At 49.9% G+C, this 27,689-nt stretch overlaps 1 protein-coding gene across 2 annotated transcripts; it reads right to left on the bottom strand.

Moving 5' to 3' along the window:
* LOC121593369 lies at nt 1-22,493 on the bottom strand. 2 transcript variants are annotated; one of them, XM_041915653.1, is made up of 9 exons: nt 21,335-22,491; nt 13,153-13,383; nt 9,302-9,514; nt 8,591-9,232; nt 8,336-8,515; nt 7,566-8,258; nt 6,626-7,271; nt 1,079-1,339; nt 1-992 (listed from the first exon to the last, which is right to left on the bottom strand). In XM_041915653.1, the coding sequence occupies exons 1-9, from the start codon at nt 21,423-21,425 to the stop codon at nt 776-778; spliced, it is 3,174 nt and encodes a 1,057-aa protein (XP_041771587.1). In that variant the 5' UTR covers nt 21,426-22,491; the 3' UTR covers nt 1-775. The 2 variants fall into 2 exon arrangements, with proteins under 2 accessions (XP_041771587.1, XP_041771594.1); XM_041915660.1 differs by lacking the exons at nt 1-992; nt 1,079-1,339 and adding an exon at nt 2,902-5,108 and having other exon boundaries at nt 21,335-22,493.
* Nucleotides 22,494-27,689: the final 5,196 nt, after the last annotated feature.

The following is a 27,689-nucleotide window of genomic DNA, read 5'->3' as shown; positions in this document are numbered from 1 at the left end:
CCATCCACCGTGTAAAATTAACGAATGACAGCGCTAACACTAACTACAAGTTCTACAAGCGGTCTCCGCTGGTCCACTTAGCCGCACTCTGGACTGGTTAGTACACACGCACACCATTTGTGCCCCCAAACACGTGCTACGCTGTTGTCGCTCTACGTCCTCTACGTACACGCTCTAAAAGAACAACCAAACCAAACAAGTGTGTGGTGTTGTTTGGGAGGGGGGAAACAGCATAGTGTCCAAACACGTTCGGAGACAACCTTAGTAATTAATGTTGACTGTGGTAGTAGCTCCTAGTAACCGATTGTTATACGCTGTTATACGCTTACTTAAAATAGAACAAAACAAAAGTTGTGGTTATGTGTCAAGCCCCCTTTCACTATCCTTGGCTAATACTCGCTTGCTTCTACCTTTCCGTCGTGTCTCTTTCTCGATCCCCCCCCCCCCCATCATTCCCCTTTCCCATTGCATTACTTTGCTGAGCTTGGCTCAGCGTCACCGGCTCTACGTTCTAACTGGTTTGGGAATGAGAAAATAATACCCATTCGCTTCGTCGCCACAGCGAAGTCTACTTAAAAAAAAACATAAACAAAAACACCTCCCGCAACCCGATATTGCTTTGCCTGCCTGACCCCCTCCCCCTCCATCCCGCCACCATCACCCCCCCCTTCCTTCATGCATCCTCCTAGATATCGCGAATCGGCCTGAGACTGTCGGCGTCGTGGCGGCGCTGCGCACTGCCATCGATCCGGATGGTGATGATCATTCTACCGCGTCAGTAATGGCGATGCTCGCGCCGTCCATTGCCGCTGCCGAGGATGTTCGGCTCGCGGAAATCGTTCCGGTGGCTGCTCTTGTGGTGATGGTGATGGTGCCGCTTCTTCTCGCCCTTCACGCACACGTCCGACACGACCATCTCGGAGCCGTCGCGCAGCGCCATACTGTCTCGACCGTAGTCGCGGCTCCGGGCCGACGACAGGTTCTCCCGGGATCTGTCAAACAAACAAAACAAACCAATACAACATGTTGCGGTTAGTGTCCACGGAATGGGGCGTCGGATGTGGCTGTGGCTTCGTACCTGTCCAGATCGCGCGGCCGACTGACGTCGAGGTTTTCCCGCGACCGGGACCGATTCACCGGTGCGTCCATCGTTTCCTTGCGCTTCAGCCCGGAGTGGTTGTTGTGGCTTTTGGAGGCGGACTCGTGCAGATTCTCCCACGCCTGCCGGTAGTAGCGATTCAGGCCGTTGCGCGACTCGGAGCTCGAGCTGGAGAAGGACGCAACCGTGTTGCAGTCCGGCGAGGCCCGGTGCCGATAGTGCTGGTTGGAGGTGCGATTCCTGCCCGGATTAAACGGAAAAGACGTAAGGAAAGCCGGGAGAGAGAGAGAAAAGGAGAGCGAGCCGGAAAGAGCGGGCAGAATGGAAGAGAAAGAGAAAGAGAAGACGTAAGTGACAGTTCGGCAATCGCGCAGGCATAAAACAGTGAACTCGGAAGTGTTTCGCTATGAAATTGGTGCGTGTATAAGTGAGTGTAAGAAGGTGTTGAAACTAACAGATCTGACAGCTGAAGGCTTTAGAGAGCTGTTGGGGGAGTTGGATTTTGCTTTAGCGATCGGTTCTGTGGGTACGCCAGTGTACGTTGCGAACGCTTTTCTAACCATCCTTTTTTTTGCAAGCATAGACATAATCTTAGTAAGAGGGACATTTGAACTGTTTGACAGACGTGATGAGGAGATACTAACAGCGGAGTACTGTCTACCAGATTCGCTACAACTTTACGCTTGCCAGATTTAGCAGCTTCGGCGGTATAAAAGAGATGGGGAAAGGGCTACAAAAAACGAACCCAAACCTACTAGATACTAAGTACTCTTGAATTAAGAGCTAATACTGAGTAGTGTTGGACGCAGTTCCTTCTTTTTTTAACGTGTGTGTATATGTGTGATCCCAAAAATGTTCCTTTCACCCAAGGCAGTCGGATGCACGCAACTAGAGAGTAAAAAAGTATTTTTTTTATTAACACAGTTAACTTTGACCAGTACCAATTCACACTAGCGTTTGTTATTCTATGCTACTACCGCAACAACAAAAAGCCTGTTACGTACAAATACAGCTCCAGAAAAGAAGCTGGGAGCGCAGTTTCTAAATTTCATTTTGAGGTTAGTGCTTGTTTCGTTTTGCATGTTACTCTGTATGTCCCTACGCTTTAAATGTCTAAGCCAAGCTCTAGGCAATGCCATGCACACTACTCTACTGAAACTATTAGTAGCAGGATACCAAAATTAGAGCAACAACGATAAAACGAAGAATAGCATACGTGTACTAACAAAAGACGGCAACTCTTTATGAGAGATTATTAGTAGTACAGCCGTTACGGCACAAAGACATACACGGACACAGAGAAAACAGAGGACAGAAAGAGTACAAATACACACACACACATACACACATACACATGTGAACAAAACTGTCTGCATGGTATACTCAAGCGTAAGGGACGGGGCAAGGCACGAACGTAGCGAAGCTGCTAATGTGTGGCCGTGCGGTAGCCATTTTTGACCTGTTTGGTTGCGGGAAAGTGAAATACTGGCCGTGGTGTGTATGGCGATAGTGATTTTGGTGGTGATGGTGGAAGGGTAGGAAGGTTGGGAGAAGGGATAGATCACATCTATTGTACTAAAAAAAAAAGAGACGCAAACAAGGATGGAAGAAAATCGCTGGCAAACGCGTTGGCTTTTCGCTGGACGCACGAAGTTGCTCCAATTGGATTGGAAAGATTAATCACAGAACGCGCGCGCGCGCATGTGTATGTGTTGTAACAGGTTAGAAAAGAAACGGTGTAACTAATAGCTAAGCGATAAATAGCCAAAAACACAGAAAATGACAAAATTATGAGCTCTTACATTTACGGGACTCTATGACCTGTCGCTTGGTTGGTTTTTTTGTATTGGTTGGTGGGGGTTGGATGTTGGTGAATAAGTAGTAGTTGTAGTAGTAGTAGTAGTAGTACGTTAGTTTGGGGTTTTGGGTTGGCGCGTTACCGCAAGGTGTTTCTGGATGATTCAGTTTGGTTTCCTGTGCGACCAACTGGGCACTGCTTTCGGCCACCAGAAGTTTTGTGTGTTTGCGTGTTTGCGTGGCGCTATCCAGACCATTTTTGCCTTTTGTTTCGGGCATTTTGTGTGTGTGTGTTTTTTTTTGGCTAGTTGTTGTTTCTATTTTGCTAGTGGTTATGGCACTTCTTGCAGTGATGGATTTTGTAGTAGTTGTTTGTTGTTGTTGTTTGGTTTTTAGTAGCAGGTGATTGTTACTTGTGGTAGCATTATAGTACTGGGGTTGCAGGAGCAGGTAGTAGCAATAATAGTAGTAGTAGCATAAATAGCAGTAGTAGTAGTAATAAAATAGCAGTAGTAGTAGTTGCAGTAACAGTACAAGTAGTTATGAGAATAGCTAGAAATAGTACACGAAGTACGAGCCTGGTCGGTCATTTTCAGTCAGAGGGCCGCCATTGCATGCGGTGAGGTTTTTGAGTCTGCAACACACATACACACACACACGTAGACGAACGGCTCGGCGGGGACTGTCCAGTGATCCACCGTCTCCATCCCGCGGCTGATGGCAGGGAGGAACCACTACTATTACTACCAACCCCAAACACGTGTCTGCACTACCACTACCGCACCCATCCCAACCCCACAGCCAAAAATCGTAGCCCGTCGTCGTTGAAAATCGCACCACTTCCGGTCAGCTGTCCATCGGTCCATCGGTCGGCTGAACCTCAATGTGTATGTGTACCGGCTTCCTCGGCTCTAAAGTCTCGCTCCAACAAATGTCTCCGAATCATGGTCGATCCTCCTTGTCGAGGCCCAACGGTGTATGCAGGTTTACGCACGTGTTGTTCTTAGTTTTTCATTTACTGTTGTCCTTGTGCTTGTGTGGTGACAGTACACTATTTTGATTGTGTCGGTTGGGTAGACGTTTGGCATCCTGCGACATGCGACATGGTGCCGTTTGACAGCAAGAGAGGGCAAACCCTGGCTAGATGTGTAACCCAACCACTAGGGCGGCTTAGAACTATCGTCACTGCTTTGCTCCCGGTGGCAGCGATAACTAATAAATGGGGAATGTGGGGGGAAAGAGAGGGGGGGGGAGGATACGCACCAAAAAACACAACCACAACCACACCATCACCGGCACATTCTCCTTCCCTCCCGTCGCGGCTCCAGGATCGTCCACTCCACCAGCCGAACTTCAGCCTCGCGTTCTCGTAGCCAAGAAGCGCAACAAAACCTAACCATTCGGAGCTTTACCTTTCAAATTCTATCATTTGTTTATGTTATCTCTAGAATATCTAGATTATGTTACTGTATATTCTGTCAAGTTTGCATTGCTTAAGCTTAATCACGTACAAATACTTATCGTTGCGAGCGATCTCTTCCAGATGAGTTCGGTCGATTACATCTACTATCCTCCAAACAGTAAACAAAAAAATAAAGCAAGCTCCAACACAAATGTCACACGACCAACGACCAAAAGAAGTCGGCTGTCCAACATTGCGGTTACTCATTGATAGCCGACGACGGTTTCAGCCTATCTCCAAACCGATAGACACTCAGAGATATGCTAACACTCAGAGAGTGACAGTTGCTCAGTTAGTTTCCGGATCATCTGGCAACGATTCTGTCACCGTGACATTTAGTGCATTGCGATTGATCTTTCAAACACACACACACATACCCAAATCATGATTTGGCATTAGTTTTTGTGTGTGTGTTTTTGGGGGATATTAGAGCGATATCATTAGTACTACACCTACGCTACTGTATTGCTGTTTTAGTCTCGCAGCACACTGCTGCCTGAATCTGAATTCTACTGCTTATCCCTGATGCATGTTAAGTCTTTAACGTTTTACAAAACCTTTCCTTTAACCCACGCAATAAATATTATACTACTACGCTGCTACTTAGAGATAAACAAAGCGGAAACCGGGGGGAGGCGGAAACGCGTTGCAAGCCGTGTTGCCTGCGGTCGGAAAGCATGCGTTTCCGTTTAGGAGTAGGAGAATGTGTTCTTCTTGTGCACTCTAGCTGTCGTGTATATTGTGTTCATTCTAGAACCACAAAAATCGTTGAATTCGTTCATTTGCACGATGGGCATTGTAAAATGTTTAGTTTTGTTTGTTTGTTTGTTTTTTTTTTGTTGGGAATATGGAAGATGGAAAACCATGGAAAAAGAAAAGAAAAACATAATCATTGGGATGCGATAAAAGGCTCCAGCGAGCTACTGGCTAAGCGTGGCGAAGCTAGTCACAGGCAGTGTGTGTATAAATAGTTGATATTTTTTTTTGTTGCTTTTCTCTGCTCAAGTTACAGTCACTGTTGGTGACAGCTTCTCGGTTGAAAGCGTTACACGTATAGGTGGAGTTATTTCACATGTGTTGCGTATATAGTATACAACAAAAATGGATAAACACAAACGCCCAAGAAAAAGTAGCTGTGCTCATGCAGGTGTGTGAAAACGCGTCTAGCGTTCGTCGGGGCAATACACGGTCCGGTGCCAGTGGTAAGCGACAATCAGGTGAAAATGGTCCGATTTTAGTGGAGTGTTTGTCTAATACGTAAAAAAACTAACACCTAAAGTAGTGCCTAAAAAAGTGTTACACGACTTAGCAGTACACCGCAAGCTACAGAGCAAAAATCCCAACAGCGTATGGATAGTCAGCAACCATAACCTGTTCCGCAACTAAAATCTACATCTAAATCGTCTAAAAACAAGCAAGAAGGTTAAATAGCTTAATGAACTAGGCTAAACTAATAAGCAAACGATACGTTAAGTACCATCACCGGAGTTGGATTTGGGATGTGTTAGAGGACAAAGCAAGCGCACTGGGTAACTAAAGCCACTACTGGGAGGTAACTAACTAATTTTAATTTTAGTGGTGTAATGGATGCTTTATAAATGCCCCCTTATAAATAGAGGGAAATAGTGTAGAGGTAGTAACAGTCGTCCTGGAGTGTATGAAATCTGTAGTTTTTTTGGTAGCAATTGTTTATGATCATTTCAAAAACGGTTGTCCTGTCAGACCTAACAAATAAACAAGTAGCTGAGCGAATTTATAGCGTTTCTAGTACCCTCTAGGTACTCTGAATGCGATCGTAGTGCTTCGTAACGATGCTCGCAGTAGCCCGAATGTAGCTCAAATTGGACAGATGGTGTAAGGTGAAGTGTAGCGTTGCTTTCTGAATACTTGCTTTACCTGTGCTATGTGTGTGTGTGAGTGTTTGTTTGTGAGATCTACAAGTCTGCAACGGATAGGTAGAATGTCAATACGTTCCCTTTGTTCTGCAAGCATGCGAGTCGATCCGGTCTATTTTGATTCTGAGTTGAGCGTCATGTAAGCTTGAGTGTGTGAGAGCAGTGTGCGAGCTAGTACGTCCCTACCTATTGTTAGCGTGTGGCTTGACGGAAGTGAAGTTGTGAACACGGACAAGAGCAAATCTAAGCGCAAACAGAAGAGCTATATGCAAGCGTTGTGTGGTGAGTATGTGTATGTGTGTGTCTGGCTTGCTCTGCTGCTGGCGTGTGTTACTGTGTGTATGAGTGTGTTTTGCAGTCACGGTTAATCACCTTCGTACGACGATCACGATGGTCGTGATGACGGCGGCCAGGAAGACGAACCCACCGAACGCACCGAGCGCGACGATCGCGCCCAGGTTCAGCTTCGCGTTCTTCGACTCCTTCCGGTCGCCGGCAGCGGAACCGCCCGCACCGCCCAGCCCTCCTGCGCCACTGCTGCCACCTGCACCGCCAAAGCTGGTGATGAGCCCGTCGGTGCCGCCATTGCTGCCGCTGCTGCCGTCCGCCGGCACCAGATCGTCCACGTTGTTCACCGCGAACGGTACGTTCACCTTGGGCGACTGGTCCTGCCGGATGTTGACGCTGCCGGGGATCTCGTTGTCCTGCGGGTGGTGCGACAGCAGTATGTCCTGCTCGTGGGCTGGATGGCGGCCGCGTGTCGTCGTCGTCGTGCTCGGACGACGCCCGGTCGTGCCAGTTACCTGTGGTCGGTGCGTCTGCACCTGTGGCGTTACGCTTACCACTGCCGGCGGGCTGCTCGGCTCGTAGACGGCGGGCTTCGGTGAGGCAGGTTTCGAGGCGGAAGAGGAAGAGGAGGAGGAGGACGATCCTGGCTCCTTGGACAGTATCACGACGGACGGTTGCTGCGGCCGGTACGGGCGTCCCGCTTCCTCGCCCATCGATCCGGGGCGCACTTCTGAGGGTGGAGGGGGTGGAGGGGGTGGAAGAGAGTAATCTTCGTTAGTGCCGATGAAGAAGCCCTCGAGGCTGTCAAAGTTATCGTCAAAGGTCGGTTCGTTTGCGTGATGGTCGTGAGCGTCGTCGTCGTCGTTGTCGTCATCGTAGTCAGTGCCTGCGACCGGCCGGTAGCCGCCGTGCAGGGTCGGCTTGTTGCGGTAGTAGTAGTCGTCGTCGGCGTCCTCGTCGTTTTCGTCCCGGTTCGTGTGCTTCCGGTTGGGGCCGCCGTGTGGCAGATAGTCGTCATCCGTACCGTCATCGATCTCGATGCTGAAAAGCGGCGACTCGGTGGTGCTGGTCGTGCGGCTCGGCTGTGCCGTCGTCGGGCCGGCCATGTTGACCACGATCGAGGCGGTGGTCGACTCGGCCGCCGGGACGGTGCTGCTCGCGGGTGGAGCCTGGGTCGGATAGCGCACCGTGCTGCCCGGTCGCCGTCCTCCGGTAGGCTGCCGCGCGCGCGAAGGAATGCCACCGATCGAGGCGGGTGTGGTGGGTGACACGATCAGCACCGGGGGTGCACGGGAAGAGGCCGGTGTGGTGGACGCGGCACTCGGTCGGACCGTCACTGGGCCGGCGCTCTGGTCGGGGACGCACTTGGGCAGTGGATGGCTCCACTGGCCCGACGCAGTACAGACGATCTCGGGTTCGCCGTCTGGGACGAAGCCACGGTTGCAGTGGACCTCGGCGCGCGTACCGTACACCGTCTGGTTGGTGGACACGATCACACCGTTCGGGAAGAGGGTCGGCAGTGGGTCGCACTCGATCAGCTCGCAGCGTGGTGGCGGTCCATTCCAGCGCTCGTCGATGTCGCAGATCAGTACGGCGCGACCAACCATCTCGTAGCCCTCGGCGCACCGGTACATGACTGTGCTGAGGTAGCCGACCGTGCCGTTGACGAGGTCGTAGTATCCGTGCGGTATAGAGGCGGGCAGTCCACACTCAATGTCTGGAAGGGAAGGAGAGAGAACAAGGGATTAGAGCGGCGATTCTTCAAGAAGACAGCTGCGAGCACGAGCTACGTACATTTGCATACAGGCGGGAACTCGTTGTAGAAGCCAGTCTCCAGACAGGTGCGCTGCTTCGGACCAACCAGCAGATGACCCTCGTCGCAGCTGTACTCGACCACCGCACCGACATCGAACCCTTTCGGCGCAATCATCGTCGAGTTCGGCGGCTGTTCAGGGCGTCCACAAGCCTTCGGCTCTGGAAATCAAACATACATCGCGATTGAAGAGCTGGCCACATCCCTGCCGGTAGCTGCCACCACTCTATACTCACGATGTTGGCAGATGAAGTTGAGCTGCGTGTTGCAGTTGGTGTCGCTCCAGAGCCATCCCTTGGAGCCGTCGTACCGCGCGCAGTCCTCGTCGCCGCCGGGCAGATTCCAGAACGATACCGACACCTCCTCGCCGCCGATCCACTTCCAGGTGTTGCGGTCCTGGGCGTCCCGCACCGCACCCATCCAGTACTGGGACGAGGTGTCGCTGCGGTGCCGTCTCCACAGCTCCCAGCTGATGAAGCCCTGCAGGGCTGGGTTGCTCTCGTTGATCAGGGTGCCGCCGCGCGCCCGACAGAAGGCGAGCGCGTCCCGCAGCGTGGCCGGCTGGCGGCTGTAGAAGATGTAACACTTGCCGTTGTACGATGCGGACGCACCGGGCGGCTGGTCGCGGAAGGCGGGGCACCGCTCGATCGGTAGCGCCTGGTCGGTGTACACGAACGCCTCGCAGATGGACAGCTGGCTCGGTGCGTTCGTCTCGAGGTGGACGGACACGAATGCGCCCGGCATCGGCGGGTTGCAGGGCAGAAACAGGGGCTGGCCTTCCTCGAGCGAACCGGTGAACCGGTTGCAGATCGGGTTCGTGCCCAGATCGGGCCGGTTGTTGCCGACGCGCACGACGATGGTGGCGGGCTTGCCCTTACCTAGGGACAGAGGACAGACCCGTTTGGTGACCAGTGGCAATCGATCTGGAGGTAGAAGAGGATACTTACCGCAGCAAGACTTGCCAAAGTCCAGTCGCACCAGCTGCACCATGTACGGTTCCAGCAGGTTGACGTACCACCATGGGACGCGCTCCGGCTTCGTCAGTGAGCAGGTGTCCGGCGAGAAGAAGGCGGACGTCGAGCCGTCGATAGCTTTCTGTGGAATGCCCGACGCCTCGGTCGAGATCTGCATCGGCGCCTTACCCGCCGCTACGTTTAGCACTGTTGGGTGGAAGGAGCGTGTGAGCGCATGGTTTAGTACATCAGTACATCAGTACATCAAGATCTCCGATTTTGCGAAGTATCGTTTTCAAACTGCCTTCAAGATACAGTGCTATTGAGACTTGGGTCTTTGTAAGACTGTTAGTAGGAATTTCGGAGTGTTGTCTGTGGAGATTGAATGATGAATTGTGATAATTATTGCAATTCTTTCGCAAAAATAACACCTCCTATATACAAGAGATATCAAAGTATAGGTCCTTAGAACCAGATATTACTCCGAAATTGTAAAAATAAAACATTGAATATCCGCACATATCAAAATGCTTGGGATCCTTCCAGTGTTCCTCTGACTTTTGATTGAAAATGATGGCTTTAGCTACAAAGTAATAGGTCAGATTGGGATATACAATGAAGTCCCTGTAAGGTGAATCTTGGACAGCGTAGAGATGAAATGCTGATCAAATAAATCAATGTGATAGAGCATCCATAAGTTCCAAGGGTCCGTCAAATAGATGTGGACTGTCATACAAAAATTAGTCTGTGAGAATCAAGACAGCCGAATCACACTCCACAGCCAAGGGAATATTAACCTTAGGGAGCCATGTTTCTTGGAAGACACCAAAAATGTGTAGAACATAACGGTACTGTTGACAATGTTCATCTTGAAGGAACAATTAATCTTCAAGAGATTACAACTGTACGCACGCATCAGGCACATTGAATATCTCCTGGAGTTCCCGCACAACAGTGGTAGGGTCATCTGTACAACCCCAGACCCGAAAGGGGTATGTTTCCTACAAAGCAAACCTAATATTTCCACTGCCTCAAAAAGCCGCGGCCCGTGGAAATGTTTATCTCTTAAGTCGTCCCAATTCATTTTCAATCGATTTCAACGCCACTGCCGGTACCGTTTGCTTTAAAAGGTTGCTATTGTTTCCCCCTTTTTAAAAGACAGCAAGTAGGTCACGCGCAAACCACGGACTCGTCTTGGAACGCCCGAAACCCTGTGCTGGAATTCAATTCCGATGCGTCTCAATTAGGGCCGGCGCGAATCGGGGCGATAGCGAGTAGGACCGATTACGGGTATGGTTTTTTTCTCCTTTTGTTGGAGGGGAAAGAAGGGAAGAAATAAAAAGCTTCACCACTTTGGAGGTCAATTGACCTGTTTCGCCCCGCTGTAACCTGCAGCAGGTTGCGTTCATAGCAGCGCCTAGCTGGATATGGCATGCGAGCCGAAGCCACCGATCCGACCGTTTTGATAGGGATGATAAATGAGTTGATAATGATAGTAAATGATAAACAGTGATCCGCTTTGACGTGGCATGCGGTCCACAGGTCTGTCAGGTTCAGCCTGAAGAATCAGTTCGCTGCTGAAGAGGATTAGCTGGAGGAGTTGAGCCTTTGCCGTACCGCGTTCAATAGCGCTGTCCGTGAGCGTCACGATCGCGAGGACCACCACCGAATTCCACCGAACCCTATCGGAGGAGGTTGAATTCCTGTATCTCGGCATTTTTCGAACAGTTCTGGACCAGCGAACGTTCTCCACCTGTGCACTGGTTCCTGCGCGCGCAGCCCCATTTTTATCAGGCTCAGCACCGAGCTCCGAAAAATGAAGCAATTTTGATGAACCAGCAGTGCGTGCCGGTGTATCCCCCACTGCCACTATTATCCATTAATTATGCTCACCAGCCCCCCGGGAAGCCCCACCGATAATTGCCGAAGTCGGCCACTCGAGTCGGGGATCGGGGCGTACGGGACCTGCCCAAAAATGGGGAGAAATGGCATCATTTGGCAGGCAACGGGCAGCCGGTGTGTGTGTGTGCGCTCGCGCCAGGTGTGCGCCACGGCATTGGCAGCAAACTTGCTGCCGTGCATCTCGCTGCTCTCCCGCGTGGCTCACGTTTAACGGTGCTATTTGGGCAGGCGCTTTGTTGTCGGTCCGAATCGACCAGCAACGACCTGCGCGCGCGGGGGAGAAGGGAAATCATAACCATCGTTTCGGCCGCAAGGTGTTAAGTGGGGAGTGGTGTACTGTACCGGGGCCGGCCCCCGAAAACTGCCCGCCCGAGTGCGGCAGAAACAAATCAGTAATCATTCATCCGCGGCGTGCGGCTCCGCTTGCTGCGCCTCCGGGATTGAATCTAGCGCGCGCAAACTAGATGCCGTTAATTTCCCGTGCGCCTCCGTGGCCCCGGCCGGGTGCGCGTTGCTTTGGGCGGACGTTTGTTGTTACAGTTGCGCGGGGGCAGTCGTAATCAAATGAAAATGGGGGGGAGCGAGGAAACGAAAATCAATTATCAAGCCCCGAGAGCACTTGCTGTTGCTGTTGGCTGATCTAATAGGGGCATAATTCCGCCCCATGCGGAAGGATGGGATTTTCCTGGCTTTTCCTTGGCGAGGCTGTGGCGGCGTTGGGGGGGGGGGGGGAGGGGGGCTCTCAAGAACTGGGGTGTGAAATTGGTGTTATACAAGCAATTGGTCGGTGGGTGATGCTGCGGCACAAACGCTGTGGCGGAGCCACATTGCTGGAGAAGTTAGCGAGTGTGACATTTCAATCGCACTGCTCCGTAATTCCTCCATTTTCACGGAGCACCGGCACCGGTCCCACTAAAACCATTAAGGGGCACTGAGGGCTGGGCAAATCTAAAACGTGTCCGGATCAGCGGCAATCTGCTTAGCTGGAGCGCGCCCGCCCCGATGCCGTCATCGTGACACCGTTCGGTCGCTCGTGCGCTTGTATGCGAGCAAAGAATGTGGCATGGTGAAAGCGAAAGAAAGCGCGACAAATTTAGCACACACGCAGACGCTGCCGACTCCTCATCGAAAGACATCATCGCCGTGGTCGTCGTCGTCGTCGTCGTCATCAGTCAGTGAGTCAGGCCCCGGGCCGTTTGCTGCCACTATTGACACTGGCTAGCAGATAGCAGACACACACACACACACACGGAGACACGGCTCGCTTAATGACGCTTGCGTGTAAAGTGGAGAAATTCTTGGAGACATCGTCAACTTTCCAACCTGCCAAGTCGTCTTGCGGTTTAAGCGACGAACCCCCTTTTTTTTAGTAACGTTTCTCTCTGTTTCGATTGTGTACGTATGTGTGTGTGTGGGTAGTCATTCGAAAACGGAAAGAAAACACACACACACATTCACACACACACATACATACACTCTCAAAGTTCGCTAGGGCGCTGGCACCGCCGACAGTAAGGGAGCGAGCGAGCGAGCAAGAAGTAGCGCGAACAAAAAAAGAAAGTGTGGCCTTCTTTTGTTCTGTTTCTGTTAGTCGCGCGCGCATTTGCCCTGTGTACCAGTACCGTCGACCGTTGCCCCCCCCCCTCCATTTGCTTTGGGAGGCTCGCGGCTTTTGCTGCCCACCCGCGCCAACGAAGGCGAAAGTAGCGAAAGAAAATTGTCTTCACAATGAATGGTTTGCGTCTTGCAGCGTTGTGCTTTGGCAAAAGGAAATGGGAATTAGTTGTAAAATAGTTTTTCATTGTTGTTGCTGCTGCTGCTGCTGCTCTGTTTTCACGCTGTTTGTTTGCAACAAAGATGGGACGGCAAACAGCAGCCAACCAATTTGTTGTTGTCGCGTGCAATGCGCCCAAGACGCAAAAGAAAGTGCGAGGGTGACTTACCGCAGAATGGAATACCCTCCGGGATCCACTGGCTGTCGATGCAGGCGCGCCGGGACGGTCCGAGCAGCTCGAAGCCCCGCTCGCAGTAGTACGTGGCCACCGTGTTGTTGGCCAGCGAGTCGTCGGAGAAGATGACGCTCCCGTGGGCCGGTACGCCCGGGAAGGGGCAGCCCTTGGACGCTGCGACCGGTCCGGTTCCGGCCACCAGGCTGGCCGATGTGAAGTTTTCCTCTGGAATGGTAAGGAAGGGCGAGCGTTTATGTTAGCGGTGCTGCTGGAATTATATCTTAAAATTAACACAAAGCGGGACGTTGAATCTTGCACAAAGAGAATTGGCCCCCTTTGCTCGGGGCGAGAACACAGAAGGCAAAACTCCAGCATTGCACCAGCGTGGCAGGTTTAAAGAGAGTAGCAACGCGGACGCGTAGCGTATCGATAAAAATAATACACTAATTAGACCCTCTCGCAGCAGGTTGAAACGTACGAGCTGTTCATCTTTTTTTCTTCTGTTTGTTTGCACCGTTACCCACAATTTACCGTTCCACCCCGGCGTACAGTTGTTTGCTCTACCATCGTTCTTCCCCTGTCGCTTGATTATTGCATTGTCCGTTACATCTATTACTACCACCGAAAAAAAAAAATTCAGCTAATAAATCGGGGAAAAAAAATTCAGACTTGTGAAATGTTTCACGCCAAGCAGGCATGCCACTGCACCAAAGCAAAGCCCAAACAACGCATCGAGCGCATCCGAGGAAGATGTCTACACTGGAACTGCATCGCACCGCCGAGCAATCAAATCAACCATTCCACGCTCCTTAGTAGGGAGTGTGTGTGTGTGTGTGTGTGTGTGTGTGTGTGACCTACATACCGCAAGACGATGCTGTCGTTCTTCCAAACGCCAGCCGCGCTCGAGATCGAGGCGGTGTGTTATTTTTTTTTTTAATATTATTGTTATTATTTTTTATTTCCCTCCCCTTTTGGACCGCATCCAACCAGATCAGGTGGAAATCCGGCTTACGGGGCCCAATCAAACGCGTGGGGCGGCTGGGAAGGAGGACATCTCGCTGACCACACGCACGGACAGAAGTTTGTGATCTTGTTTGTGAAAGCGGAGTGCGAGCCACCCATTCCCGGTCGAAACCTGTTCTGTTTGGCGCGATGAGGAGGATGATGATGATGATGATGGGGTGATGATCGGGCAGCACTCAAACGTTGGAATCTCGGCTGGAACTTGTCTGAATGGTTGCGTTTCGCTTCGAATTAGGGAATGCTTTTTTTTTGTGTGTGTGTGTGTGTGAAGCAGATGTTGATTAAAGGCCTCCCTCTGCTTCGCCACAACAAACAGCAGGCTTTGGTTCCGATTGGAAGGCTTTGATTGGGCTTGATTTGATGAGCGGTCTTGGGCTGGCTTTTGACAGTTATAGTGTGGAAGGAAGTGCCGAAATCATGCCCAACTGTATCATCAATCAAGACGAGCTGGGTGTCATAACAACTGGAGCCTGGAGTGGCCCCATGCTTGTGCTTCAAACCGCGGGCAAACACAGCACAACCCAACAATTGACACTTCATGCGTGGGCACAAGAGCCAACACAAACAGGGGTCCTCCCACAGCCAACGAAGAGAAGAAGAAGAAAAAAACCTCCCCGAACAGGAAGTGTGTCGTCTGGAGCACACAATTCCCCGTGCGCATTGAGGCACTATTTGTACGGCCAAAGTACAGTGCACACAAAGGGCTTGGCCACTTTCGGACGTGTGCGAAGGCAACTGTCCCGGGCCGTTGAGATGAGACGTCGGGGCCTTTCCCAAAAAATGGCCGATGGGTGCAATTCACTTTCGCTTTCCATTGAGGACACCGGAGGACTGTCCGTTTTGTTTGCGTTTCGGCTTGTCATTCTGCGGGTGAAAGTGAGTTGGCCAAACAGTTTTGTTTTTTTTTTTAACGTCAACGGTTCCACCCTATATTGGCTGTTTTTTTTTGTTGGGTTGGCTCGTTGGTTTATTTGTTCATTTCATTTCCTGCCCAATAAAGCAACCTGGGAGAGAGGGACCGATAATGGGAGGTTTGGAGGGCTTTGGCTTTGGGGCACTGCGGACGAGTTGGGAATGTTAGGAAAAAATGGCAATAAAAAATGATTATTGCCCCCTCTGCATTAAATCTTAATGCTGGCTGCTTTAATGGACCTGCTTTGATGCTCACTCGCACACACACACACACACAGAGAAAACAAATCAATTACACCAAGCCTGCGCCGCCACCACGCTTAGCATGGGAAACGGACGCACGCTGCTCACATGCGGAAAACGGTGGCGCAGCAGACTGTGCGCCCTAACACGATTAGCGGACGAACTGCTGGAATGCTCAGCCTGCCCCAATCACCCCGCCAAGCGCGTGTCATCACTCTCACGGGTTGCGCAAAGGCAACAGAAAAAGGGAGCAACAACTAACCAACTAACGAGTAGGTGTGCCCCCACAATCCCCGCTAAAACACGCCGATTTTCTTGCGCTTTTCGACTTTCCAACTTGCGCGGAACCACAACAATGGTTCCAGCTGCAAGGAAAGCAAAAGAAAGCAAACGAGATGAAGAGTCGAAAAAAAATGACAATGATACAGTACGCGGGTGGGGTGCAGGGAATTTTGGGCGGCAAAAGACCCCAACCCACTGGGTGCGCCAGTGAGTATGGGAAACTCCGGTGCCTCCGGCCGGGCCAACCGATGCCAACTGGCTGTGAAAGTGATATTGGCACTTTAGTGTCGTAATGGTGCGCTCTTCCATTCCCTTCCGTCGGTATCCCTTCCCTCCCACACCCATCCAAAACCTCCCGAAGGTGGTTCCCATTGTTTCCAACAGACACACACACACACACGTAGAGATTCAAAAGGAAAAGTGAATAAAGTGGAAAGCGGAGGGAAAACTCAGCAGCAGCGACGGCAGAAGATGGAGCCAAGCGATCAATTACAGGGTTGAAACCCTCACCCCCTCGGCAAAGGTAAAGCGGGAAAGGTAAAAAGTCACACGCCGGAAAGTGAGAGTGGGTTCGCCGCCGAGAACGACACAGTAAGAGGAGAAGCACGCAGTGGGTTTGAAAAAAGTTCAAGCCGTAGCAACAAAATCTCAGCAGCGGCGAGTGAAGCAAAAGAACGGGAAGTGAGGGACAGAGAAGAGAGAGAGAGAGAGAGAAACACAATAGAAGAAGGTAAGGGGGCACTTTGCGCAGCCGAAGGAGGGATGAAGCAACCACAACAACGGCAGCAACAACGACAAAATCCACCCAAAGAGCAATCAAAACAGCGAGGGGCAAAGAAAGCAGCGAGCAAAAACAGCATTCCAGCTTCTCCGGTGGAAATGGTTGGGTGGCAGCGGGGACCGGCAGGCGAGTTGAACTTGAATCGTAACCCCTTTGCGGTCGGCGGGCCGGTCTCGGTGCGCGACGCGGGTTCACCAGCGCGACGACGCGCACTTACACGTACCGCCGCTGCTGCGACGAGCTGCGGAGAATGTGAAAGTATCTTTGAATGGTTTTACATGATCTACCAGGAACTCTCTGTTTCTCTCTGTCTCTTTTATTTCTCTCCCTCTCTCTCTCTCTCACACTTCGCACGAAAGACAGTGGAACGTGAAAGCAGGGAAAGCTACAATATTTGCATTCAATCCTGGGAACGTAGGGAAAGCAAGCGAAAAAAGCGCCTCCTCCCCATCCCAAAGACGACTGCGTGTGTGTGCCAGGAGCATCCAGTTCGCTGCGTGTTTGCATGTGTGCAATTGTAACTGGATAGCTGGGGTGCAAAACAAAGCGGAGGGTCCGGTTTGGATTTTTTGCATGTTGTTCTACTCCCATTAAAGAGCATGTGTGGTGTCATGTTTTTGGAAGGTGACTACAAAGTAGTGAGAAATTTGCTGCGAAGCTGACTGCTAGATGAAGGGTACGCTTGGATAGATGTGCTTTTGATATGTGTGAGTTACCTGAGCCAGTGCGGGGAAACTTAATCGCAAAGATATGGTGCACTGCGTGGGAAAGCGTGTAACGGTCGAAGAGTGTCAATGCTTTAATTTCCAGGCAGCCTGGACGGTACCTGCTAGGTATGAACTCAAATGTTTCAATTGGAAAACGGTGTTTTTGACATCTTTAAAGCCTCAGATCAATGAAATTGCGCAACTGATGATTTTACCATCAACCTCAAGAGAGTAGCAATCACAGCGACGCTTAAACTACATCAAGTCATCTTTGCTTTCTTATACAATATCCAATAGGTTTTGTACATCCAGATATAATGTTATCATCAATGCAAGATGAACATTGAATGAACGTTGAAGCCTCTTATTATATGATATATCGATAATGCTGAAGTTCCGAATATCTCTACATCAACGTTCTCTACGTTTAATTGACAAGATCATGCATAGATGGCCTAGGCACACACTGGAGATTGAAATCGTGAACACGTATATCATAATGTAGGACATTAACCTATAAACTTCAAACTATATCAAAATTGGAAACTCTCGATATAGTGCGAGACATCTCCAAACCCAAGCATGCAGAATATTAACATTGGAAACTCTAGTTCCAGACGTCCCTGTTCTCAAGTATTCAGGTTTTATTCCTGATATTTCAACATTAAGGAGTGCAACATTGGGAGTTCCTGATTGAGCTCCAAACATCTTTGCTGAGCATCCAATACAACATCCAATATTATTGGAAGAAATTTGAGCATCAATATGTATGAATTGTCCTCAGTTCTTAAGCATCCAAATATATAAGTAAGATAAGATACTTCCAGGACCTCTGTTGGCTCTACAACTTCAGAGGTATAAGATCTATGCATGTTTCTGAATGAGCTAGTGCTGTTACCTTGATGAATCCAAGAATTTATCAAAAATTGGTGTAATATTTTTGTCTGATATCTGTAGTTGTCGAAAGTAGCTTCAGAAGCTATTGCTGCCCTGTTGGACAAAAGATCTGCGAGCAGTTGAAATGTACCAACAAATGTGTTTCATCCTTACACATCTCCCATCTTACATCAACCATTGCAGTTAGTTGCAATCAGGTATAGTTTGCAATCAACCTGTCACGAACTGTCGCACAAAAAAAACCCGCCCCTAATTCCAGCGTTTTCCTCATCCACTGTGTTGATGTCAATATATCGTCAAACCTTCCATCGCCGGTGCGGCAACGCACTGATTCAGCTGCAACTGTTGCGTGAAAAGTAAAGCGCGCCGTGCTATTTGCATGCTCCCCCTCTGGAAAACCTCGCTGCCGCATTCGCGTCAATCTTTCCAGCTCCGAACACTGCAAACCGTCAACCGTTCAAGAAGCACCCCAGCGCTCGCCAACAGTAATGACAATAACAAAACAAAAAGTAAAGAAAGCACGGCGCAACAGCAAATCATTTGTCGACACAGAAACGAATGGGCACACCAGCCGTATCCCCTTCGTTCGCGCAATGTACCGTAAGCCTCGCCAAGGTGCAACCACAGCGTGGCGGTGCAGGTTGTGGGTAGTAAATGTTGCGAAACCTCGCAAGACGCCACGCTTTACGGTACGGGCGAGCCTTAATAGTCCTGTGGTTTACTGATTCATAGCGTGTACGACTACGGCCGTGGGGGGCTTGGGGCTCTGTTTTTCGTCGGTTATTTCTCATTTCTATCTCCTTTCTTTTTCTCAAACATGGAAAGAGCACGGTGGGAGAGTGAGAAGATAAATTAACAGTAGGCAATGAACTATTAATTAGCGAACCGTCTGTAATCCCTCCGTTTCAAGGCATTTTTGCTCGCAAGCGAAACAACAGCGAGTCGCCATTCCTTCGGGGCTTCCCCGGCGCCTCGTTGATTGCCAGAAGGAACCAAAAAAAAGCTGACCAAAAACTCTGTGTGTGTGTGTGAAATGAACACAATTTTATTACACCCCGGAACACGAAAACAAAAAAAAAAAAAACAAGCAACACATTCTCTTTTCCGCATTCAGCAGAGTATGCAGAGTTGGCCGCGCGTTCTTCCGTTTATCTCGTTGGTCATGGAAATTAAAGCAGAACCCAGGATGAACTGACAGTAAACCACCTGTTTAACGTGCCCTTTTTCCCCGCACTAGCAAGGTGTGTTTATGTGAATGTGTGTGTGTGTGTGCGCGCAAAAGAGTGTATATTAGCGTCGCCTGCGGTAGGATTACAGTTATTTCCAATTTGAAGCCGTTTTTTGTATGTCTGCTCTCTCTCTTCCTCTCTCTCTCTTTCTGTCCTTTTCTATCTCCCAAAACTATCCAGCTGAGCGCAACAGCATCTGGCAGGGGTCCGTAGGGGGGGGGAGGGTGGTGTCTTACGGGAAAATGCGCAAAGTGAAATTGCCTGCCGAACCGTATCGTACAAACGGGGCCGACAGAAATTAGTGGAAGAAACCCGGACAGGCAGTGGCAAACGGCCACTATCAAACATTCGGCGCTCCAAATCGCATAATACATTATTATAAAGGCAGCGGATTTGAAACGACGGTTGTTGGACTGGATTTGCGGAACTACCGGGGTGTGTTTCTGCTAAATGCAATGCAGTTTTCTTTCACCCGGTGGGCTTTCCATGGCTTTCCAATTGGAGCATGGGCAGAATATTACATCATGAATTGATTTCGAGTCATCGGGTTGCCCAGTAAGCTTGCAGCTTACTTTACTTAGGAAATGCATGAAATTGCCATAACAAATGACCAGCGAGCTGCGATACATTTACATCAAGACATCAGGAGTTATGTCCATCGCCTACCCAATTGGCACTACCAGAAAGGCACATAATTTTATTTAAACAAATTACACATATTAACGAACGGGAACTCACTTTGCTTTAATAAGGTGAGTGCCACAAGCAAAAATAAGATTTCAGTTCACTGAAAGCAAATAAAACAGCAAAACAAAATGCATTAAAATTTGCCATTAAATTACGTTCATTGTGTGCGAGCACGTGATGAAGATAACCGATTAGCAGCAACAGTAAAGATCTGTCGGACACGACACCGTTATCAAGCGCCGTTAACGAGCTGCGGTTATCATACGTAACGCTTCGCTTAAGCCGAAACGCTTCCAACCCAATACGCCAAAAGCGTACGACTGTTGCAGAATCATCACAGGTACCCTAAGCGACAGTGTGGCGACTCCATTCTAAGCGACATCATGTGCGATGGATAAGTAGATAAAACTGTTCCAAAAAATCGCTCGCAAGAAGCATTTGGGAAAGTCGGTTACAGATAATCTGCCGGCAACCGGAAAAGAAAACAAACCAAACGGATGCATTATGTATTGCTTGTTAATAAAAGGAATAAATTCATATAACATGGGTGGTTAATGAATTTATAACGGCTGCCGCGGAAGGTAGTTGGGTTTGGGCAGATGCATTAGTTACACCTGTTGGCTGCCGGTTGGTTTGTTCAGCGATTCGTTTCGCCTGATAGCAGAGACCGTTTGGTCCGGGGTTTGACCTCCTCTGCTAAAGTGAACTAATTTCGTTTTTTAGCAAGCACGATTAGCGCTGCATTCGGTTATGCGCCCCCCCTCTTTTTCTCGTCTGCTTACAGAGCCATAATTCAACCCCGTTATAGAAAGTGTGCGCCAGCGACTGGATGATGTCAAGATGATGCGCGAGCAACATTGAACAGAACGGTTCTAGTTCAACGCGCAACTAAGATGCCACGACACAGTCTGGAGCAATATATTTATATAGGTCAAGGCCTTGGAGTAGAAAACAGGGAGAAGTACCATTCCGAATGGCTGCGCTAGTTTCTAGTGCGCATTCTCGCATGCACTATTCCCCACACCGCTCCTGCACTGAATGACTGAATGACCGGTGCGAATGGATCGAGCGCAAAACCAGTACAACCTGTTACTGGAACCATGCTACCTCAATTATAGCGGTACCCGTGGTACACCGCGGCGAAGTGTGGAACACACGGTACAGGAACTACACCTAGCCAGTTTTTTCCTCCAATTCCACTGCCAGGAGCTTACGGGACTTGCATCGATTCCCTTTTTGCCCGAGCGCTTTGCCCGTGTTCGTCTCCTGCTGCGTGTTGCATCTATAGCGCTTGCTGCCGAGCTCCAGATACCTAGATATCTTGAACTGCTTCGCCTTACGGTACGGGGTTTCTGCGGAGAGACCCATCTGGAGCACGTCTGCTGCAAACTTTTACTCCTGGCGGTCACACTTACCTTCATCGGCGTATGTGCAGGAAAGCAAGATGCAACTGAGCAGTAGTAGCGCCATCTGCCCGAGGCACCTTCGCTGCTGGCAACGAAGCATTTTTGTGTCGTCTGGCTGTTGGGACGGGGTCCTCGTCGGGGAAAGGGTTTTTTTTTGTAGGATCTCTGGGATCCTTTGAGGTTACCGACAGCAACAGTACGGCTTCGGTTGCAGGATCTTTAGACTCTACGACAAAAACAGATCGCCCCTGATGTCTTCACCTAGGGTGCGTTGCTTGCTAAGAATTGGTTGGTTGAAGTTGAAGTCAGTTGGTTGTAGAGATATTGAGCCGTTAGCCGTCGGACACCCGCTGGCCCTGTGCAAAAGCAGTCCCGTCTGTTCGTTGGGTTAGGCTCGCTGTTGGGAACTCCACTGGGACTGTACGTGGTTAAACTTTCACACCTGTAGCATAACACACTCCACCCTTGACACTTGACCAACTAGCAGCGAATTCCGCTGCTCAATCACACACAAAGACACTGTTATGCACTTCTGCACTCTTCGCTTCTTCCGGTAACCCACATGCACTGGCTGGTAACACCACCAAGTCGCAGCTCAGCTTTTCAAATTTGCATACAACAAATTCTGACACTGACACTAATAACACTGTGTGCGTGTGTGTGTGGGACTGTGAGTGTACGTGTGAGGATCACACTCACGCTCACAAGAGGACGCTCGTGATCCTGGTCCCCACTATCACTTTCCAAAGGCTCGAGTTCACACCACTAACCACAACGGGATACTTCAGGAAAAGAAAGTTACTTGACCGGTGACATCCAAGCAATGTCCTTGGAATGTCTGGAACGACACACTTCGCACTTCGGGGTGTTCCGGGACCCAATTTAATTATTTTTTAAATCCCCTGCTCGCACTAAAAACAAGTCTTAGTTCGCGCGATCCCTGCGTGATACTACTGCGTGGTACTGTCCGCTTGCGCAGTACCGAACGAGCTGTGCGAATGCGTCCTGCTGGAGTCGCTGTAGCAAACCTACTGAAAGCTGGTAGCTGCCGCTGTGCCCGACGTACCTGTTCCGTGGTTTGTAGGTTAGGCGTTTTTTCTTCTTTCAGCCGCTCTTTCTGTCTCTCTTTCTTCGCTTTCCCCCAAACATGTTCGTACTTCCGATTCCCGAAGCAGCGCGCTATGGCGGCATTCCCGAGCAGAGGTGATCCGTTAGCTCAAGCCAACTGAACGTATCGAATCGGTACGCATACGAATCGGCTGACAGTGAGAGAATATCGCCGCCTCCGCCACTGCGTCGCTCCCTTTTCGCCGCCACAGCACGGAACGCGCGCGCGCTCTCTCTCTCTCTCTATTCCGGTTTCTTGAGCTTTTCTTCACCTTGGCTGAGCACAGGTGGGCTTGCGATCTGCGCTCCCCACCGCCGAGCAGCAAACTTTCTTTTATGATGAAGCAGTAGTAAGCGAAAAGGGAAAGACAGTACGCCGTCGAACGAAAGACACGGCAGGCGGAGTGGTGCGGAAAGCAAGAGGCGAGAAGCGACACGGAGACAAACCACGAGCCGAAGAAAGAGGAAACGGAGCAACGAACATGCAAAGTGTGAGAAGCGAACCGGGTGAGTATAGCCATCCTCACCGGACGTGCGCAGGTGAGTCGCTCGGGGTGAGTCGCTGGCTTGGGCCCGATGCTGATGCGTATCGGGTTCACGCTCCCGAGCCGCACCGCGCAGGGAAAATCGAAAGAAGGAACACAAAAACAACACGCGGGAGAGGAGAAAACGGTAGTTGAATGAGCAATATCACACCCGGGCTAGGGCCGGCCCGGGATCCGATGCAATACTAGATTTTAACTCCATGCTCCGGTCTGCTCTGCCAAGGTTCAGCTGCAACTCCTCTTGTGGCTTTCATCTGGATCAATCTGTTTCGTGTTGCTTTTTTTCTGTTTTCGCACGTACCTTGGCCGGGCGTTCGGGCGTACTACTTTCTCCGCTCCGCAGTTGGCAGTGTGTAAAGTTGCACCGGAGGTTACAGCGCTCGAAGAAGAAACTCGAGCACACTTGGCGTGTGTTTTTAATTTCACTGCCAAAGTGGGACCCCCGGCGTATGCGGGAGCCGCTGTTCTTGGGCTTGGCGAACTTTCCAGGATGTCAAGATGCTGTAATGGGTGGCGTGTATACATGCATCGCTAATTAATTACACTTTGCTTAATAGCATTCTGCCTGTGGTCCGGTACTGTACTTGTGCTCCAGCAAGTTTCCACAAGCACGGTGGGAAGCAATGGGATCTCCAGCTGTCTAGGATGGACCACAATGCGTGGCCAGCTGACAATGTGTGCGCGGGAAAATATAACTCCGTCATGTTGCGCGATCAAGAACATCTGTTCGGGTGGGGAATTGCGACCAGCAGCGCCTAATGCTGATGAGGAGTTAAAGAGCTTTTGATTGGGGATCGATTAGCTAGAGGTGGGAAGCGGGGCTTGGGGGATGGAGTGGAGATTTCTCAATGTAGTGAAAATGTAACGAATATTTAAAGGAGTGTTACGACTTGGGTCCAAAGGAATTATTCCAATAGTTGGAGATCTTCAGAGATGTAGATTACAAACGAGTGCTAGAGCTACTCTAATAGGCACATTGGAGTTTAGAAGTCTCAAGTAATTAGAGCATCCGAACACGTATGCTTCATGAGCAGATGTTCATTTCGCGACATATATCGAACAGAGCTCCAACGATATGTGATAGGTATTCTTAATCCCTGCAATTGAGATTTAACAAATCCTTGCTTTGGATAAGAGTAATTGATCATTTAAATGCATAGAATTAGCATGAATTAGTTGTCTCCGGCATACGCACTTAATGTGGACTGAAAAGAAGAAGAAATCATGTATTTCTAATTTCCGCGTTAGTCATTCATTTTGTGGTTTCCACAGGCCTAATTCTATCGACATAAGAAGAAGAAGACGAATAACTGAATCTGCGTACAAAAGATACCGCGTAACTCGGGATGGTCTATCTGTGGGATGCTTGAAGTACAAGTAAGATCATCCAGTAGAGCTCAGAAGTCTTGCGGCAGGCACTACAGAACTCGACATCTTTCCTCAATTATCATAAATCTGTTTTCCCAAGCTGAGACTGCGATGCAGTTTTGGAGCATTTGAAGATGTATGTATCTTATTGAATATGTATTCATCTCATGTTCAAGATCACTCCGTAACACTCCAATGTTCTGTGGTCAAACACTTCAGAGCAGGAAAACTTGTCTTTGCAAAGGGTTTAGTTGATCTCAAAATTGCTGCTTTGAAGCTCTCCTATCTCCTATCTGGAACAGTTGATGTATTTGGCTACATCTGTTACGATGTCTTGTTACTGCTTATGCCATCCTGTTCTCTCCTTCATAAATCATTCATTGATCAGAATTCCAGAGTATGAAATCGTAGTGAATCTAAAGTTTGTTCCTTTAAAATCGGAAAATTTCTAAGCGTACCTATATGGTACCAGTGTAAAATGTAGGTTCAAAATTTCCAACATGCCCGTCTCGCTTTGATATTGCTCACGCAAAGCACCCTGTTGAAGCGTATCAGCTTCTAGCTACAGACCCTTTTTGACAGCTATTAGCCCAGAGTCCCACCGTAGCCCTGTAACCACAAACGCAATCTTACATCCCGTACACCCGCCGGCCCGCCAACCTTGTGCAACAGTCCCGTCACACAAAACCCGGCGTCAGACATACCGCACATTCTTGCTTTGCGAGCGCGCTTTCTCTCTTCCCTGCGCTGCCGTGCGATAGGTCAGCGCGCGGTGAAAGAGAATGAATCATGGTGAAGGCCTATCCAGCAGCAGCAGCAGCATTGCTTTACCTCACATCCGGCACCGGAGTGGAAGGATTTCCCAAACCCAACGTGTAAGAGACTCACTCGTGCCGGAGGTGAAGCAACAAACCGAGAAAAGAGAAGAAAAAAATGGCACGCGTCACAATGTTTAGTCTGAAGTCACCGGCTTGGGAGTTTTCGGTCCAAGTGGAACAGGACCCGGACGGAGTCCAACGCACAGCATCCAGTCATCCCAGGGGTGGTAGGTTTTTGGTAGTGCGTGGAAGAAAAAATAAATAAAGGGTGAGTAACCGGATAATGTCGAAGCGATGAGCTCATCTGGCGACACCTGAAGCAAGAAGACTTTCTTTCGAAGAAAGTTTCCGCTTTACAAAAGCGGAAGCGTTTTCATATTCCTCAGGCTCAGCCACACACACATGCGTGTCCCTCAAAGGTCACGGTTTGTTTGAGCAAAGCCCACACCCTCCTCCCTCTCTATCCCATTTTTTACGCCTCCTGCCCATCGCAGTCAATCGAATGCGCGCGCTGCATTCTTCGCGAGCCAATTTCCGACTTCCAAACAGTTTCATTTGTTGTTGCGTTTTAAGGCAAATAGGCAGTTGATTTCCTTTTTCTTTCCTTTTTTTCTCTTCAATATCCAGCAAACACCCCGCAAGAAGATGTCAGTAGACACACACACACATACACACGAATACGCACACACATGCGACGCACTGGTGACACACTTTAACCGGAGAGTGGAGAAAGTTTTTTTGTCTTCCCTCGTCTTCCTTCATGGACGCGTGTCACGCGCGGCACAGCACGCGTGTGTGTGTGTGTGTGTGTGTCCGGCGGAGCGTCACAGCCCGCGGGGAAGGTAGTGGAAAGGGGAGGGGACCTGACCGCGCGTGCCCACCATTGTGGCAACGCTTAGTTGCGCTTCGACAAAAGGCGAGAATTAGTCACCGCGCGATCCTGCTTGGAGTCTTCACCAACTGGACCGGGAAGTCGTTGGTAGAGCGAGCAGTGGCAGGCTGCAAACGGGTTGCTTCATCTCAGTGTTTTTGCTCTCCTCTTCCCGGCTCTTGGTTTTTTCGTTAATGCAATTAAAATGTATCTCCAATCCAAGAAGCGGGCGAAACATGGGTGGAAAGGGAATGGAATTTTTCGGGTTTTGTGATTTTAGTATATCCCGCGTACGGTGCAGATTATTCGGCCCTCGAGTGGGGGAGCGGATCAAACTGTGTGCTGTTTCTCATTGCTCATCGCTAACGACCACTGCGGACGGCTGGTGCCCGTTCGCGCGCGCACTCTCGTACTGAAGATTGTTTGTATTCACACGCGCTACATGTGGCTGCGCAAGGCTTACGTGCACTTGGGGTATGCGCTGCGATCGTAATGAGATTGTATACACACGGATACACACATACCAGAGCGAATTGAGGGCGAGATAAGTGGGTTCGTCGGTTGGTTTTGCATGGCGTGCCAGCCAGACTGACGGAGACTGGGCGACCCCGACCAAGGACAATAGCTCACCGCAATAGAGGGGAGGTTCGTCGCTTGATAAACCTGCTGATATTCACGCGACATCCCCGGATCCTGTTGGTGAACAGTGACAGCAGCTCCGGACGGATGACGGGATGTTTCGCTCATTTGTATCCCTCGAACAAACATCGACCCCAATCCGATGGTCCACCACAGCAAAGCATACGCCCGGTTGGCGGCTATCAGTTCCAACGCGGTGGTACGGCTGGTCGTTAAAATTTCCCTAGCCCGATAGCCGGAAACCTCCGTTACTGTGGTTGTTTTTTCGGTGGAATCCTTCCGTGGTGCTTCTTGCGCGTGTTTGTGTGTGCGTATGTGTGTGTTTGTGTAGATATATCGGCACAAAACGGTACACTACGTACGAAAAATATGCTCGGTGTAATTAGGCTCGCCCGGGGCGCTGATAGTACCGTTCCGAATCGTTACGGTAACGCTTCGCTAGATTCGCTGCTGTGATAATAATGACGCGGACTGCGGGATGGTGCTTGAGCCCACCCATATCCCCCTTTCTACCGATGTTACGGTGGAGTTGTTGTTTTTTGAGCATTTTTTGTTGCTTTGCTTTACTTTGCTTGCTTTCTTTTCCTATCGCACACACACACACACACTCTGTTGCGTCGCCGGGACTGCGAACGGGTCGGCCGCGGTGCTGATGGAAATAATTATGAAATGATTGTTTGGTTGATGGTTAATGAAATTTTTGTTACCGGTAATGCAATCGAACGCCCGGTGCTCTCGTTTTTATCTACTTATTACAGCGCGCGAGCGATCCCCGAAGTTCTCACCGGGATATGCATCTGGCCGGCGGTGTTGGTGCGAGCGTGTTTGATTCGATACTTGGTGTGAGGCGTGGGGTGTGTTTAAGTGCTCGCTACATCTCGCCAAAAGGGCACGGGGAGGGTTTTAAGTGTTCCCTTCGATTTCCAAAAAGGCGTAGACAAACAACAATCAATATCGGGTTGTTTTTTTTTTTTGGAACAGAAATTGTTTATTTGTGAGGAAATGAAGGTTGGAAG

Source organism: Anopheles merus, chromosome X (assembly GCF_017562075.2).
Source record: "Anopheles merus strain MAF chromosome X, AmerM5.1, whole genome shotgun sequence".
Taxonomy (NCBI): Eukaryota; Metazoa; Arthropoda; class Insecta; order Diptera; family Culicidae; genus Anopheles; species Anopheles merus.
The sequence above is the reverse complement of the archived record's forward strand: the minus strand, read 5'-3'. Positions and strand labels throughout refer to the sequence as shown.